Here is an 18,549-nt window from a genome sequence, read left to right on the forward strand (position 1 = left end):
TTTTGTACGTCTTTCTTTCTTTCTTTCTTCTGCTTTCCACTCAATTGAATTGTACCGGGACGGTAAGAAGAATTAGAGATGAATAAAGAAGAAAAAAAAAGGAAAAAAAAACGACAACAACAACTAGAAGATCATTTTTCATTTCCTGTTGAATGATTGGATGAAATTAGACGAATTAACGACGTCCTTAAAGTTGACCGTCCTGCTTGTTTAAGAAAAAAATTGGAAAAAATTTGAAATAAAAGAACCATTTATTACACCCGCAACCCCGAAAAACAACAATTTTTTATCTAACCTCCGTATCGGGATGATCAAATTTGAAAAGTGGAGGACTAGCTTTCGTGATATGAAAATTTAGAGCCAATTAAAAGCTTCCAATACAAGTTGAGATTAATTGCCCAGAAAATACCTCTACGAAAATGTTCAACCCTCAAAGAAGCAGAAATGAAAAAAAAAATTGTCAGAATCGATTGAATGACATTTCTTATTCGCAGCCGTGACGAAAATGAACCTGCTTTTAAAATTCTTGACAGCGGATTCGTGATTGCGGTGAAACGTTGATCGATTCAAGAATTAACAACACACGATCCACTCTTTAAATTCATCGCAGCGAATTTCTATTTGTATAAAAATGTTCAACGATTTAAATACGATTTAACAGAATACGAATCTTATGATTTTTGAGCTAAATGTGTCGTTGGAAAATTAGAATTTTAATGGTTTTGCGTCTTCGCGTCGAGAAATTGAAGGGTAGTTTTATCATTGTTACAGACTAAGGATGGCGGATTGAAAAATGTCAAATAGGGGATCATAAAGATCTTCGATCGTTCAACACGACAATCTAAGGTTTCGTATGAAATTAATTTTTTCACATCTGCTTCTTCGAGGGGTGTTTTCTAGGCAATTAATCTCGACGTATATCGGAAGCTCTTAATTAGCTCTAAATTTTTATATAATCACAAGTATTTCCATCAATTTTTTTTCTAATAAATCTCCTCCCCCACTTTACAAATTCAACCATTCCGATACGAAAATGAGATCAATTATCAAATTACCGTTTTCGGGATTGCAGGTCTCATAAATAGATCTTTGATTCCTAAATTATTCAAATTATTTTTCAACAAGTATAAGGGGAACGTCAATAACCGAACGATATGTATAATGCACATATATGATATAGGTTTACGGATAACTATAATACTACAATAATTAGAAAGGGGAATCAGCTTGAGTTTGAAGGGTGATACACGTGCCCGTCAATTTATCTACTCGACGTATAAAAATGCCGTTTTTTTTTTTTTTTTTTTCACAACACTCGTCGTCAAAGAGAGATGAATAATAATATTTGCTGCAATAATCCTCATTTTTCAATCTGCTGTATAAAATCGCATACGTTTCATTTTTGGATAACGATTCGCACTATTCGATGTAAGCATACCTATACATTACAGGTATTATATGTGTATAATACGGGTTAAAAAAAAAAAAAAAAACAATTCACGGTGAAATGGTGAAAAAAAAAAAACATTCCCCAAGTTTTGCCAAATTTTTATTTCATTCCCCTAGTATCCCTATTTCAGGGGAAAGTTTCAAATTATTCGTAAATATTCTCGTTCGCTATATTTCGTACCTCATTTTATTTCAAGTTTATTCGCGGGCAAGAAAATTCACATTCTCGAATATTCAGTGAGATTCATCTTCCCTTCGGTGAAGAAGAAAGAAAAATCATAAACAGGCTATTCCGTGAGAAATGTGTGCTACGTTAAATTAATCCGTGTTTTTTTGTTTTTTCAAAGTGACAAATGATCAGATTAAGTGAAAAAAAAAAAAATCACCTCAACATTGGCATGTCGTCGACTGTGATATCACGTAGTGTTGACGTATGGATTGTTCCATTACAGTGCTGACTAAACGAATGCTAATGTTTCGTTTAAATTTTTTGTTTATGTCTGAATGACGAAACGATTTTGTTTTTTTTTTTTTTTTTTTTTATCGCTAAAAAGAATATAAATCTCCCTGAATATTCGAGAATATGGATTTTTTAGCCTGCGAATAACCTTGAAAGAAAATTGTGCACGAAATATAGCGAGTGAGCATATTTTTGAATAATTTGCATCTTCCCGCTTAAATATGGAGACCAGGGGAATGAAATGAATATGTAAAAAAATTGGGACATTTTTTTTTTTTCGCCAGTTGGAACCGACTTCACAGGCTCCGTTGTGAATTTTATTTTTAACCCCATATAAGGACCACCCTGGTACGTAATTGAAAAACCAGGGTAATGTTAAATAACTGTTGTTATTATACAAGTTGTACGGGATACAGTTGATCGTGCATACAGCATGCATCACCATTCAAACTCAATTAATTGAGTATTCGTCGTTCAAAAATTAAGCCTTTCAATGTTATTGAAATACAAAACGTGAATGAAGACACGAGGTATCGATAACATCGTTTGAAAATTGAAAAACAAACAGATAATATCGCCGTCTTACGTGACAGTGTAAAATTCGCGATTTATCCTAATTATGGCCGTGTTTATTTTCGTGTTTAAATAGGTATAAAATGGGGGTGGATTAGGCGTGGCAGTAATTGGTAAGTCACGGGATAAGAAATACACGCGTGTGCCCAAGATGCGTGAATAAAACGTGATCAGAGTATTAGAATTATATTAACGAGGCTTGATTTTTCTTGTAATAATAAAACTTGCAATAATATTGCGCGCACGCGTGTATAATACTGTATATTTTTCCTGTCCGTTTTTTTCACTTTTTGTCTTTCTTTCTTTCTTTCTTTCTTTCTTTTTTCCTTTTAAGGCACTTGGCTTGAGGAAGAACGTGAAAACGAATGGAAGAAGAAGAAGAAGAAGAAGATGAAGATGATGATGATGATGATGATGATGATGATGATGATGACGATGACGATGATGACGATGATGATGATAATAATGACGAGGAGAAGGAAGATACAGAGCAATCGCGGTGACTCGCAAAGTATACAAAGAGCAAGGAAATTTCTGAAGAGGTGAGAATAAAACAATTGAGAATTATGTATAAATAGACAATTATCTGCTGCAACGAGTATATATATATTACACATGGATGTATAATAATATATATCATATTCCTTTCAACGATAAAACTTTCACCTTCTCAAATGATTCTCTTTTTTCATTTGTTTTACCCCTAATTTTCGAATCGTTTAAAACTCTTCTTGCGTTACAAGCGGATCACTGTCTCCTGGCGATGATCGAATCACAAATATGATTTGCAAATTTACTTTTACTCATTATGCAGAAAAAATTAAAATAATAATAACGATAACAATTTTTATTCGTTGATATACGGACTCTCCAATTTTGTCCAGAAAACTACAAGAGAATGAAGGAAAAGCTACCTGAGAGTAGACAGTGATCGCTAATTCCCTATCAAGTGTGACTTTATATTATACACTCTATACGACACGGATAATGGTTAGTCGTATTCGATAAGGGAACATACACATACATGTTATATGTATGTATAATAATAATAATAACAATTTTTAGAATTGAGAGTGGTAAAGAGTAGAAAAAAAAAACCAAAAAATAAAAATAGTCACGAATATCACGAAGAAAGTACGACACTATGTAGGTATATAATATAAGTATAAAATGTAAAGAATTCGCTTACCAGACCGACGAGTAGAAAAAACACTAGGAATGTACGCCCGAGAACGGTCTGGCAGAAAACGTCGCCGTATCCAACCGTCGACATAGTAACGATCAAGAAGTAAACGCAGGTCCAATAAGACAGGTGCTGTGGATTCGTGAACTCGAACGGATCTCCAGAATTTTCAAGCTTCGATAACATACAATAAATACATAATATCAGTATTACATAAAATAAACATTTCATATTACGCGCGCCGCGCGTCACGGGATCACTGGCGAATAAAACATCGACGCGCGGGAAATTTGAATGTAAAAATTTGCCGTAAGGCAGGATGGATATAAAAATTGACTTTAATGACAATTTTTATACACATGTTACGTGGTTCTCCGTCACGTCTGCAATATACTATAGGTACGTATATCATGTTTATAAATACCAGGTGAATGATTCCGGCGGCAGTTAGCCATACGGAGATGAAAATCGACACGAGCTGGGCGAGACGAATGGAGCTCGACGTCTTTAATATGTTTAGGTACTGTAGGATGTCGGGAACGGTCATCAGTCGAAGGGCTCGAAGGAACCTCAGTCCTATCCACGTCCGGTCGAGATAAATCGAGACGAAAGACGGTGGTATCGTAAAGTAGTCGACGAACGAGTACATCTCTAGCATGAACCACAGCTTGTCACTGGCGGCGATAAACTAAAAAATTCAGATCGCTCGTTTAATTCGAAGAAAAGGAATATGGACAAAAATAAAGAAAACTGGCTCGAAAAAAACAAACGAACAGAGAACAAAAAATCCACATCGCAGATGTAGCAACTTTGCTTCTAATTAAAATAACGTCCCCCCCCCCCCCCCCACCCCGACCTTGTGCAAATTAATTATACAAGCTAACGTTGATTCCTCTCCCTCTCTCTCTCTCTCTCTCTCCCCCTCTCTCTCTCTGTTCGGGGCTGAATGCATTTCGCTAAACATGTTGCGCTGCACGGGCTTGCCTCGAGAGTCTGCACGCTCGTTACCCTCCTCGTTGAGATCCGAAGGCACCTTGCCTCCACCCTCGTAGTTTACTTTAAAGCTCTCAAAGTACCGCGCACAGGTGACTGCGGCAAGTGCTCGACGACTGTAGTTCGTTACTTTACCGGTAGGTAATCGGTAAATCATGGCCGCATGCGGTTCTTGCGACTTTCTTATTTCTTTCGCGTATAACGTATACGTAGACGTTGGATAGAAGAAACGAAATGTCAAAAAAGTAATGAATGAAAAATGTTATTTACTCATTTTGAGGTAAAGTCTACGTAGAATCGCATTGCCTCAGTTGTAGGTAGAATGTATTATTATACGTAAGGTGAAGCTGATGTTGGGTTGTTATACTTACGCGTATAAAAAAGTAGACCATAAAAAATATATTGAAAGCTAAGTCTATCTGCTGAGTAATGTTGTTACTCCACTTCTGGCACCGTTCCACCTTCTCGCTGCAACAGTTCGAATCAAACTTTACGTTAATTCAAACAGTCTTAGGTTTAGTCACCCCGCTGTCGATCGGCGTGAGTTGAGGAAATCAACAATCAACATACGCGTATGTAGACCTTTGATTGGAAAGTTTTTGTACGAGCGATGAGAAGAGGATGACAGGAAGGAAGAAACGATTGAATACAAATTTTCTTTTCAAATATACAAGTCGAATGGGAAATACAAAAACTGCAAGGAATCGGGTTGAACAATCTCGGATTTGATACTTACTTGGAAGCGTCGATGAAGTATATTATGAGCGATGCTATACTAAGTATGAAGACAAGGACCACCTGAAAGCAGAGAGAAAAAAAGTTCACGTTAATTAAAACTGATAACTAGTATATTAGAAAACGATGGTTCTACGCTTAATGCTTCGACGTGATAAAGAAAATCGAGTATACTGTAGATCGGGGTAGTTAATTTTTTAACGTATATTTTTTTTTAAGGTGCCGCTCGAAAAATTTGTGACAAATACTGCAAAAAAGAAAAAAAAAAAAATTGAAAATATTTAGAGGTCCCTACCAATTGTTGTAATATTTTTTATTTATCCTTATGTGCGCGCTTTGCGGACTTACGTATATATTAGTTCATTTTTGTTTTGTATCCTGGACCAATTAATCGTTACCCAATCAACAGCAAATTGTACCTAACAATTCCGCAGTTGGCTGTTATCGTCTTTTATATATATAATAATAATAATATATATATATATATTTATTTACAAGTCCGTCATTTTTTATTTTCTCAGTATTTGTCAAAAATTTATTTACTGTCACCTTGAAGAAATCTTATCGTCATTAGGTTCGCATGAAATGTATATATAGTGTGTGTAATCCGTATAACGATTATATTATTACGTCGGCTTGGTAACTAAGCGGTTAGTTATAATTGAATAAAACATTAACGGAGATAAGAACTGAGCCCAAACGGTTCGCCAATTAGCACATTTTTAACGCCGGCTTGTTTCCTTCCGTAATTGTGCGTTCGTACTTACAAGCCCGCTCTTTTCACACTTTAATGCAACGAAACACGTGACGCGATATGATACGGTTATAACGCGCAGGGTATAAACGTAACAAAATTATACACGTCATCGTCGCTGTATGGCTAGGGTGGCAAGAGTTATGTACATATATATGTGTGTGTGTGTATTTATTTAAAACGCTAACCGGGATATTTGTCGCGTGAAATTCTATCACAACCCCGTGCACGCCCTGCGAGAATATTTAATAACAACTTTCGTAAAACGCTACATTCGTAATTACATACCACGTTGATTGGTCGAAACGTTATCGCCATTTTCTAACAATTAACTAGAAAAATAACGAAGCGATCGAGGGTTGATTTATTTCACGTGGGCGAATTAACGAGGAACTGACTCTACATTTGGAAATCAAATTATAACGATTTTGATTTGTTGATATTGATTTTTCAGTGATTTTTATTTCAATATCTTGTACCTTGTGGTGTGAATTTTTTCAATCATTTTCTATCCTACCATCACCCGTTTATCATTTATTTTCATTGCTCTTCGAAAACAAGAAATACGACAAAATCACTGCAAATCGTCAAGAATGCTTGAGATATCGTTGGAAATCAACAAAAAAACGATACGGCACAGACCTCGATAAATAAGATGAATGAAGTGAAACGGTAATTTAGCTTTCACCACAATACCGCAAATTTTGCAGGATTACCAACGACTTTTTCATATCGTTCCACAAGTGACTGGCAATAATTTTATTTCGCAGTTGTCTCGATCGATTCACCAGACAATCCAAAGAATCTTTCGGTCATTTATAAGTCACCCTAACTTACAGTTCGATATTCAATTGTTCTAAAATAAAAAACCATGTACAAATTTCTCTTTTGACCGGGCGAACTGCAAACAACAAGAAGAAGATGAAAAATAAATTAAGAATTATGTCAATCTCCGGGCCATGGCAAACAGGGAGGATCGTGGTAGGCCGACGCCGTTGACGACGATACGACGAGACGTCGACGTCGCGACGCCATGAAAGCCGACGGCGACGAAACTGCGTCGTTCTTTATACGCCGGATCGACTTGCCGCCGTGCAGGGGTCGAGGTCAGGTCAGGTCACGGATCCAGGGCTTCTTCGTCTTCCTCGTCGCCTGCTTCATATATATATGTATATACATATATTCTTCATCTTCGTTTCCAGCGGAAATTACCGTCGGCGGAGGATTGAAACCGGATCGCGATCCATTAATCAATCGAGTTAGTTTATTCGCCAATCTTTGTACAAGGTATACAATACACTTATTATACATAATTCCTCGCCAAATGTTTTTCCCCCAAGTAAAATTTACATCAACCTTTCGCCGATTCGAATCGATTCACCGAAATGGCTGTGCGGGTATAATATTATCATTCATACGTCCAAAACTTCTAAATATTTTTTTTTTTTTTTTACTGTCTATAATCCAGCCCATTTCGCGTCCTCTTGTGATTAATAAAAATAGCCAACCTGATCGACGTCGAATTCGTTATATGTACGGAAAAGAAACGGCGAAACTCTGCAGATCAAGTGCCCGATTGCGCATGCGCGAGTTTTGTCGTATTTTCACGCAGGCTGACCACCTCAAGGTTCAATTATTAAACGTCGCTTTTACGGAGGTTATGTGATTAATGCGAATTCTATTGTTCCCGGTTAAGGGATCGTCTCAGTGTGAAATTTTCAAAAAATTGTTTTTTTTTTTTTTGCATTATCGTATAGTATACACTGTTCTAAACATTCTCTCAAATTTTTAAATCGAAAGTCAAATTATTACGGTCGCTACAGCGTTTCTTGTAGAAAGGGAACGGGTTTTCTACCTGCGCGAGTACTAAGGTGCTTAGGTTCTATAACCTTGCAGAATAAACTGTCCAAGTATTTCAGTTCGTTTTTAACATCCACCATGGATAGACGTACGAGAGAAACCCCCAAGAAAAAAATCAAGACCTGGCATCGCCGATTGATCGTAAGTAAACGATTTATATAAACTTTTCCAACTTCAATCTTTAAACGCGTTTTTCTCAGAATGGTGTTTTTCAAAACGGTTTCCACTCTCAAAGGAAGAGTTTTAAAGATATCTAGTTCCAATTTCGGGAGAACATTTTAAACGTCATTCTTTATCGCGCTATGGAAGCTTTTTTTTTTTTTTGAAAACTTCCTATTTTGTTTTACGAAAAACTATCGAAAAAAGGGCCACATTCGACACTTTTTGTTCAAACCACCGCCATTTTGTCAAATTTGAAAAAAGAAAAAAAACCGTCCATAGCGCGATAGCGACTTTCCTACAGATCAATAATCTTTTTGAAATTTTTTTTTCAGATCAAAATTGCGGCCGTCATCATGGAAACCGTGCAGCACCTTTTTTTTTCACGTGAAATTACAACAATTTATACAACAATGATGCACTCAATAAATAAACTTAAAAAAAATCATTTTGTATTCTTCATAAACGTATTTATTTATGAAAAAAAAACCGGACCGATTAGTTTATTTGAACATTAAAAAAAAAATTCGCGAAAATCAGTGATTTTTCGGAGGGTCACACTGAGACGATCCCTTAAACAGTTCTCGAACGGTTGCAATTGCCGTGATTGGAAAACTCACATTGTCGAATAACATTCGGTGGCAACACACGAGTATCAATTCGTCGCTCGAGACGCGAATAATTTGACATCTCGTGCTCAGTTTCCGATTGAGTTGGCTCCCCTGTCCACCAGATCAGATGGAGATATACATATACCGCCGCGGTAGGAACTCGCCGACCAATAGAGTTCGATTGTTTCGCGCATGCGCGTTCGGTAGGTAAGCCTGTCGATAACCCCGACCGTTTTCTATCGGTAAAACAGAAATCTACAAATACAATAATATATTGTTTGACCCGCGGCGGATCGCCCGGTTATTTGCCTTGCGGCAGAATTATAATGAAGGTATCCCCGGGTGATATTCTATAATTCGCGGATCGTTTTGGCAATCCGGACGCAGCGTTTCGCAATTACAAAGCCTTTATAACAGCTACACGTATTCGTAGGTGTAACGTCGACTCAGGCTTGCCACCTTCTGTAATACCTTGGAAATATCGGTTCACGCAAATAGACTTTTACCCGCAGATTTGTTGTTCGTACATCAGCTCGCGTTCAATACGTGGCAATATACGACAGGCCTTAAAACCGCTTACACTGCGATTTCCCCAAAGTCCCGATGTGATTCCTCCGCGGTTTTCACCTCGGGCATTATTGCAGACGAGTATGTGTACGTCACACGTCTATAGGTGTACAACAAGTCATACGTGCATGTATATTAGCTTGTACATCTGCACTCGGATACGTGACTCGAAGCTAGAAATACCTTCGGGATTTCTGCGGAGCTGCAGCTGCACTTCAATGCATCAAAGTTATACCGCGGACACGCGACCTGCACAACCAATCAAACTGATCCCTCCTTCCTCTACACCGATATCGGTTCTACCTGTTGAAACCTCACGTCGGCTGACTATTCCGACCTCATCGTCACCCTGCCGCAAAGACCGACAAACATTTTGCAACGATGTTTCGTGAAACGCATTAAACCAGTTGAAAAATTCAGTTTCAACAACTTGTAAGAAGTTCTGGTAGAACGAAGGGAATCGTTAAGACAACGGTTTAAACATCACCGTGGAAATTGCATATTCTCGACATTGAAACATCAAATCTGTTCGTTTAGTTGACTGCATTTTTTTGCAATCGTAGATCGAAATTGGCCTCAACGTCAATGTGTTAATACTATCGTAGTTAAATTACACCAAAAGTAACTGGAAGGAAATCTTTTATCGAACAACCATAATCAAAAACTACAGCGACACGTACCACAAAATTAATTTAATTTTCTTTAAAAAAAATCAGTATACTCAAGGACCGTTCGCAATAACCGCAACACAAAAATTTCTCTCAATAATTTCTAACATCGGTGTTCATTCTTTTGCAAATAATCTTGATATTTAACATAAGTCCCCGTCCATCTTTATTTCTGCAATCCTTCAGACCGGTCTGTTTTATTTTTCGTAAAGCTTAATCAGATACACATGTACGGTATGTAACCTAAAATTCAATGAATACGTGGCTGTGTAAAAAAAGAGCAAAAAAAAAAATGAAACAAGAAGAAACAGAAAAAATCAAGTGTCAAGTACACGTGTAATTTTATTTGATTTTTTATGTTTTTCATAATTAACCGGTGTTCGTACCAGTCCCAGGTTTTTTATACGCATCGCGACACGCGCTTCGTTTCCGGCCACACGGTTCGATCGTTAAGTCGATTATGACAGCTATTAATTTTGCGTTTAAACTTCGCTCCCCTTCTCTTCTTTCCGAATTCCTTTCCCCGCGATTTGGTCTCTCGACATCTTCAAACGTATTATTTTATAGGGTGGTTCTCGAAGAGGTTATTTTCGAATTTCTACCGGCTCGCACCACGAATCGACTCAAGATGATTCGAAAATAATTTCCTCATTTTTCCAGATTCTTATCTCAACTCTGACCCGTCCCCAAATAGGGTGGATACCATTCAACCCTTTCAGGAGCTCGTCAAATCTACCCAACGGATTTAGATGAAATTTGATATAGATGGGTTTCTTGGGTCACTGATTACGAATCCGAACTCGAGTTTATAGAATTCAAAATGGCGGATCCGATATGGTGGGGCGTAATCCAAGAAGACATTTGATCTCGATAAAATTCAATACGCGGGGATTTTCGAGGCTGCCGATTACGAATCTAAACTCGAAATTACAGAATTCAAAATGGCGGTTCCAATATGGCAGTATCGAATGACTTTTGGGGTTTTGGTCCACCGTATTGGATCCGCAACTTTGAATTTTCAAATTTTGAGTTCACATTTGTCATCGGTTACCCAAAAAACCTCTCTCTACCAAATTTCATTTAAATCCGTTGGGTAGATTTGACGTGCCCCCGAAAGGTTTGAGCGGAGAAATCCACCCTCTTTGGCGCACAGGCTATAGTTAAGATAAAAGTCTGAAAAAATTATGGAATTATTTGTTAATTATGTGGATAGTCGATAGTGAAAATTCAAAAAATGCCTCTTCGAGGACCACCCTGACATAAACTCGAATCCGCGGATTCCGAATTATGTACACAGTGTACTTGAGGTACTCGCGGTGTGAACGGAGCTTGATCTTCACCGGCGAGGTGCGTGCGCGCCGTCAGATCAATACGTGTCTCGGTGGCGACCTCACCGTTGTTGCACACATCCGATGTCCCGCGTAGGTATGCGAAATGTGCAAAAAAGTATAACACGAGCATTCGTCCGATTGCCAATGCGCGAAAGATTCTCACTTTTTGCGTGTCGAAATCCACGGCGATCAAACGCTCGTTCAAATTTTCAAACTTTCTCATTCCCATTGGCAGGTAAGTTACCTGTAAAATATAAATTATTCGTCGCGTCCCAATTCGTGTTGATTAAAAAATCCGATTTCGTTTTCTGCGCGTTGATCAAATCCGAATTTGAGTCACGGAAGCTGATCGTTAACTGCGGATATATATATATATAATATATAATACATGTAGTTACACGTATACATGTATAGACACACTGTATATAAATTCGGCAGAAGGATACATTATTTCTGGCCAACGCGTTACGGTCTCACGAAAAATTATATATATACTATAAATACGAAGCGCATGAAAATATAAATAGAATTAAACCTGCAAGATCCCCCCTGCTAAGACTCATTTTCTCGATGCTTGCAGCGCTCTCCGATTAATTCTCTTTCTTTCCCTCCCTCCCTCCCTCCCTCTCTATGTCTAGCTCTCTTGCCGAATTTACAATTTGCCAAAAACGAGATTCTATTATTGACTAGATAGAAGTACAAGACACGGAGTGCAGAGATTTGGAAATAAAAGTTGTTCCCAGGATGTGTTTAAAGGTTCACCTGTTGACCGTCAAACTGACGTACGATGACTTGAACAATATTTGACGGTAAATATTACGAGGGTTGAATTTTGATGTCACAGCCGCGGTAAATTATCGCCAAAGCCGATCAGTTATGCGATTCAGTTTTTTTCATTTTTCTTTTTTTGTTTTTTTCACTGGCACGGAAGTCCGATTACACGTTTCCTGTGTATCTTTGCGACGCGGAATGGGGATCCGACGTAAAAAATTTTGTGAAACTAAAAACAACCCCTAAAATGGAGCGAAAACGGGACTGATGAATTATCATTTCAATTCAACGAGATTTATATGAATATTTATTTTCAGAGAGTAAGATTTTAGGCTGATAATAGGTGCAACCCCCAATACTATCTATGTGCACCCCAAAGGAGGATAAAAACTACCCCTATGCATTGATTATTTGTAAATCTAACGGCAATTCTGAGATCTCTGTTTGTCAACCAATGAATTCCAAGCGTTTTTAGTACCTGTACGTTTACTATCAAATTTCTCCGCCAACGAATTACATTTACGAAAACACGGTTCCGTTGCATATGATTGCTCATAACGATTGTTAAGAGTTACGAATTCACAAAAAAATCCTAATCATTTCAAAGTTCGAGTATTTTTTTTTTACCTAAAAATACGAAAAAAAATTCAGAACTCTGCGTGGTATGTAAAAAAAAAAATTGACAAAAGAAACACGAAAAATCAAAGGGTGCCGTTATATTGACTTCTATGACTGAAAGAATTAACCAAAAAAATGTGCTGGTAAACTGTCTGGATGATTATGATCAAGAGGGGAATAATCATTTTCTTATACTACACTTGCATCATGTATGTAAGAAATAAACAAGATACGTTAATAATCGTAAGCGTTACGAGTTCGGGCATGTTTGTCGTCCTCGAGAGGATAAGGATAAAAACAAAAAGTAGGATTGCTGTTCGATAGAAGAACCAGAATATGGAATTAAAAAATGTGGAAGGTTCGAGTGCGGAAAATTGGATAGATGGTAAGTCGAAACACATAAAGACAAAGTACAGAAAGGAGAAAAAACATGGAACAGAAAAATCGAGAACCTGCACAAGATCCTATATCATCGAGAGGAATTCCGACGACTCTACATTTTGGCATTCTACGTTCCAACCTTTCTAATCTTTCACCTCTCCATTCGACTTCGACTTTCACCATTTTTAAATTCTGTACGTCAAGTTTTCGCTTTTTAAAAAATTCTATATCGTTGCCCTTCGGTTTCTTCTTCTTCTTTCTACGTGTATTTCCACTCGTTCGCAACCTCGAGATTGATCATTGGCTAACGGAGGCGAGAATCGATATCGTTTCGTAGACGCTGCCAGTAGCAGGAAGGCCTTCTCAAAGACTGCAGAGATCGTCGATTCCGCTTCGCCCCAATTCCCTCGTGACGTCGGCTTCGATAAGCCTCCGTCAAAAGCGTTCAGCGCCCCGATTCCCAAATTGCACCGATGATAATGCATGCGGAGGACGACCGAAGACGCTACGACCGGTTGGTTCACCCCTTCGACTCTTGAACCACTACCAAATTATGGTGAAATCACGATACCTGCATCAATGAAATCCTTGAAATTTTACGCAAATGTAACTATTTAAGCCAAACTATCGTCGTCGATGACACGTTATCCAGTTATTGCAAACATTCGCGTATTATGTTTCTTCGGTTTTCCACATTTACTCATCAGTCGAATGAGGCCTTAACGTCAATTTATTTTTCTGCACCATCATCGAATCATCGCAATAGCTATACAAGAAAATATAGTGAAAACTATCGTGACGAACAATATTAATAACGTATACTACATTTTTTCATCACAGGTGAAAAACATATTTTCATTTTTTACTCGGAACTGTATTAATTTTTATTTATTTATTTATTTTTTCGTTATAGTGAAATATGGAAATAGTCATAAAATGTTTTCCTGAAATTTCTTTCGTTGTGTAAAATTAGCTGCAATCCTTATACCGAAGCCTAATGAAATCATTTGAATTTACTAAAATCTTTGAAATAGTAAATATAATCAAAAATTTCCTCAAATCCAAAATCCGACGTACCTGGAAACAGAATTTTCTTACTACATTTTTTTTCAATTCCCATTCGCACAATATTTCCTCTTTACTTTTCACTTATTTTAACGAATATGCGGATCAACGAATAAAACTCCCACCGTTTTATTATACGAAGGAACTTTCAATCCTTTCAACCCTTCGCAAAACTATAATAGTTCCAAAACTCCGAAACTCATTTGAAGACAAATCGGTTTTGTTCGTTCGTTCGTTAAAATTTTTTTTTTCCCCTCTCTTTCTTTCTTTTCTTTTCTTTTCTTCTTCACTTTTGGCCAGATACCAAATTTTGTGTAATAGGTACGCGAGAAGTTCGCTTCTGTACCGTTATTATTCATCTCCTATAATCTCGGTTTTTCTAATAATTTCTCTTCGTTTTTTTATTTGTTTTTTCTTTCTTTGTAATTCCATTATACCCATAATACATATACATATAAAGACACTTGCGTCGATTATTGTTAATTTCCTCGTATACATTGAACCATTTTATGTAATTGATTACGTAAAATTTGTCATGTTCAATACTATGTTCACATTGTAATCTCATTATTAATTTTCGGTAAGCGTGCAGTATATGAGTATAATACATAGATGTAATGAGGCATAAAAATATTTTGATTAATCTTCGCATCTCTTCGATGCCGTAGACATATGTATATAATGTAAAACCATATATAATACGAAATACGTTCTATTTTCGTATTGACATATTTCAACTAGGTGTTTTTACTTCTACGACATGCGATTGGATATAATTCCTTGCGTCATTTTCACACGTCAGGTATATTTCAAGCTCACGGGCAGGATCAGTGAACACCGAAATAAATAATTTTCACGTCATTAATATTATGTACCTATACACGCGTAAGCGAGCACGATCTTTTGAGCGACAACTCTTGAAGTGAAAAAGAATTTAAGAAGAAGAAGAAGAAAAAATAGTACGATGGGGAAAAAATAAAAGAAACAACTAAATAAATAAAAACGACATGTCACAAGCAATGAGAAACGAATAGAAATCTCAGCACTCAGTTTCCTGGATATACGCCAAGTTGAAATCAATCTTTTGCGTTTAGGGGCGGGGGCTGAAAAAACCGTGTACATTATATATACGCGTACGCGAAAAGCTGTAGAGTTATCATTAGTACGGGATAAACGACAAAGCCTTTTTATGTCAGCTTCGGTAAGTGACGGAAAGACATTTTACATATCGAAGTAAAAGTTTTTCAAACGTAGCTCCGATGTGGGTTGATTTAACTAAATTGACTTGCAAAATTTTATCAATTGCAAACAAATTTTCTTGCTTCCAATCCGAGGAGAAATTTTTTTGTCCTTCATTAAACATAACAAAAATTCATCCGTTAAAGTTGAATTTTAACGTTCTCGTAAAAACTCCAATAACTCCGGGCTTTCAGTTCAAGAAGAAATTTGTATTTAGGTATACAAAGACGTCGTATTAGGGTGGTGAAATTCGAATATACGAAATCCCCGCTTCGTGATCGAAATATCTTATGGAAATAAAATTGGGAAAAACTTTGTTCGCTACTTTGAAATTTTTTAAATCATTGACGAGTATACCGAAAATAACGAAGAATACAGTCGTTTAATTCTTAGCTACACTCGACAGAACGATAATTTTATAAAAATTAAATTTTGAACGTAACTTAATATACGAACGTTTTCGTTAACGAATTTTATGCATCGGAGCTTTTATGCAGAGCGTTAAATTGTCTAAAAAAATGTCCATTTTCCAACGGCTCATAAAATTTCGAGGAGTAACAAAAAGTCTCTTCCCCGTGTTACGTTCCATAAGATAAAATAGCTCAGCCGCAAAGCGGACTGTCTTAGAGTTGACATAGAAGCCTAAAATTTTCCGAAATTTTAAAAAATTTCTTTTACCAATTACAAAGCTTTTAAGCTCCTGGGATAGTAAAAGTTCAAAGACAACTCTATCAAAAACCACCCTAACGCATTATAGTATTCTTTTTAGCAATAATTCACGATCCGAAAATATTATCGGAAAATCGTCATCGGTGTTGAGAATCTTCTCTTTCGTTACCGCGTCAATTTTCTTCCACCGCAGTTGGATTAAACGTGTATCGCGAAAAAGTTAAGGAGGATCAAGCGATTTTCATCATCGCTCAGCTAACAGTGCAGAGAGTTTCGGTGTATTAAACCTTACCACCAGCCGTGGCAAATCACCTCGAGTCGCGAACTGTAAGCTAAACCGAGTCAAGGCCTTGGCTCCTGACCATTTACCATTCCTACGTATAACCGTGCTGCCCCAAATTTTCCGCTCTTATACCTGCAATCTGTGTCAGCTGTTTCACCTGACCCTGCCTCATTTTTTACTTCGTTATTATGAATGTAATATTGATTTTTTTTTTGATTTTTTTATTTTTTTTTCCTCTTCCTTACCCCGCAAGCTGATTTCTTCGCCGCAAGTATTTGTTTCACGAATTTGGTAACGATGAATTATTTATAAAAAAAAAAAAAAAAAACACAACGCACACACACAAACGCAAATGCATGGAAAATTTCCAAAAATCTGTACTGCTTTATATTTGTTGTTCATTTATTTCGAAAAGTATTTCTTATTTTTTTTTTTTTTTTTTGCCCCCTTTTTCGGTATTTTTCTCACATAGTTGTAATTTTTGTCATTCCTTTTCATCGGTTTCTACTTAATTTTTCTTAATTTTTGTTTTTCTTGTTTTTTTTTTTGTCTCTTCTTTTCTTTCTCCCTCTTTTCTCACTCCTCTTATTTTCGCGCGGTTTGCGCAAGCACAACAAAATTTAAAAATATACCAAAGTATAAGTTGCGCAACCGTGTAAATATGCGTACAGGGGCGATACCATTTTTATTTTTAATTTTTATTCTTATTTGTTTAAATTAACCATCAGGCGTACGATATTTTCTCACCACCGAAACCTGTATATAGTAAGATTGATTTTTTCTACAAAATTCAAGACTCATTCATCGGCGTTAAAAAGAGAAACTTAAAGTTTACAAGTAACAATTGAAAATTTACGTTATTATTCGATGTACGGAATGAAAGTTTATTTATTTAATTACAAGCTCAAGAAGAGGAGAAAATATTTCCGTTCGACTGCGATTAATCGTCAAATTTTAAATAAAAGCGATCCGAGCGCAAAACTGAAGTTTGTTTAATTATCGTATACAATAAATGTTTCATAAGATGGGTAATTTCTCTTAAGATTCGAAACATCGTTCTGATTTCGACAAAAGCAAACTTTGCCCGATAAAATTCTTTTTATTCGTTCCTCTCTTCAAGCTGCGTGGAAGAAATGAAAATTTGACATCGCTGGAAAAACCGAGATCGAAAATTCGCGTCGAACGGTGTAATTGAATCGATGAAGCGGCGAGTACGACAACTGAAATGAAAGAGTCGAAATAATAGAAAAGCGGGGCTAAAAGGAGAAACATAAATAAGAAAAAAGTGAATCCAAATATAAAAATAAAACCTCGAGTGCCAGAAGCTCGCGTGGCGGATAAGTCGAGCTTAAGTCACAGTCACGTGCTGCTCGTGTTGCCGTTCTCTGTTGTCCAGCATTTCACCCGGCGTAGGTATAAGTAGGTGGTTACACGTGTATATATATATATATAAAATACGTATATTCAAAGAGTGAGCCATCCTTGAAAGATCGTGGGCGTGCTAAATGATACGCGCATAAATTTCAACTCACGCCCGGGGTCTACGCCCCCCGTGAACAAAAATATATATCTGATACATTGAATTTTCGACACCGTTATAAGGCACGACCTATAAAGTGAACTAACTAGGCTCTCTTGAAATGAAAAGAAAATTTATATCTCGTGTGGAAAAAGAGAACAAACATTCTGTACAAAGATGAGCTTTTTGACAGGTTGAGTTCGTTTGATTTTCAATTTTATATATATATGTATGTATGTATGTATGTAAAAATTGGGGTGAGAAAAGAATCCAAAAATTACTATCATCATTATTATTATTATTATTATTTACCACTGTATTATAATATAATTTCTTTAAACAAAGCGCGAGAAGGTGATTTTGTGACGGAAACTTATATTAATATCTGCATCGCACGGTAAGTAAAAAGTTAAAAATTACGATCAAGTTACTGCGAAATGTCAAATCTATCTCGGAGTGGGTAATTTTTGTTTTTTTTTCCATTCCAACTCAGGTGGTATACACCTCCGTGTATAAATAACGTACGTTACACCGAATAATCGTACCGACAAATCGAACGTAATATTACACCTTGCATTGTGCGTAAAAAAAAAACAAAAAAAAGATTTAAAATCTGATTGTACGTACAATATAAAATCATAATTACACAACACGGCATGTG

At 36.6% G+C, this 18,549-nt stretch overlaps 1 protein-coding gene across 50 annotated transcripts in view; it reads right to left on the reverse strand.

Annotated features, from left to right (window-relative positions):
- LOC124301985 (calcium-activated potassium channel slowpoke) overlaps positions 1-18,549 on the reverse strand; it is a 114,906-nt gene that overhangs the window by 75,038 nt on the left and 21,319 nt on the right. For 30 of the 50 annotated variants that reach the window (XM_046757706.1, XM_046757685.1, XM_046757704.1 and 27 more), the window contains exons 2-5: positions 5,395-5,456; positions 5,030-5,126; positions 4,090-4,353; positions 3,672-3,839 (exon numbers count right to left, since the gene is read on the reverse strand). In XM_046757706.1, the coding sequence (XP_046613662.1) occupies positions 3,672-3,839; positions 4,090-4,353; positions 5,030-5,126; positions 5,395-5,456 (591 nt within the window). Of the gene's footprint in view, positions 1-3,671; positions 3,840-4,089; positions 4,354-5,029; positions 5,133-5,394; positions 5,457-18,549 lie in introns of all 50 variants that reach the window. The other 20 variants (XM_046757667.1, XM_046757693.1, XM_046757664.1 and 17 more) reach the window with 2 other exon arrangements.

The sequence above is a fragment of the Neodiprion virginianus genome, chromosome 4, assembly GCF_021901495.1.
Source record: "Neodiprion virginianus isolate iyNeoVirg1 chromosome 4, iyNeoVirg1.1, whole genome shotgun sequence".
NCBI lineage: Eukaryota > Metazoa > Arthropoda > Insecta > Hymenoptera > Diprionidae > Neodiprion > Neodiprion virginianus.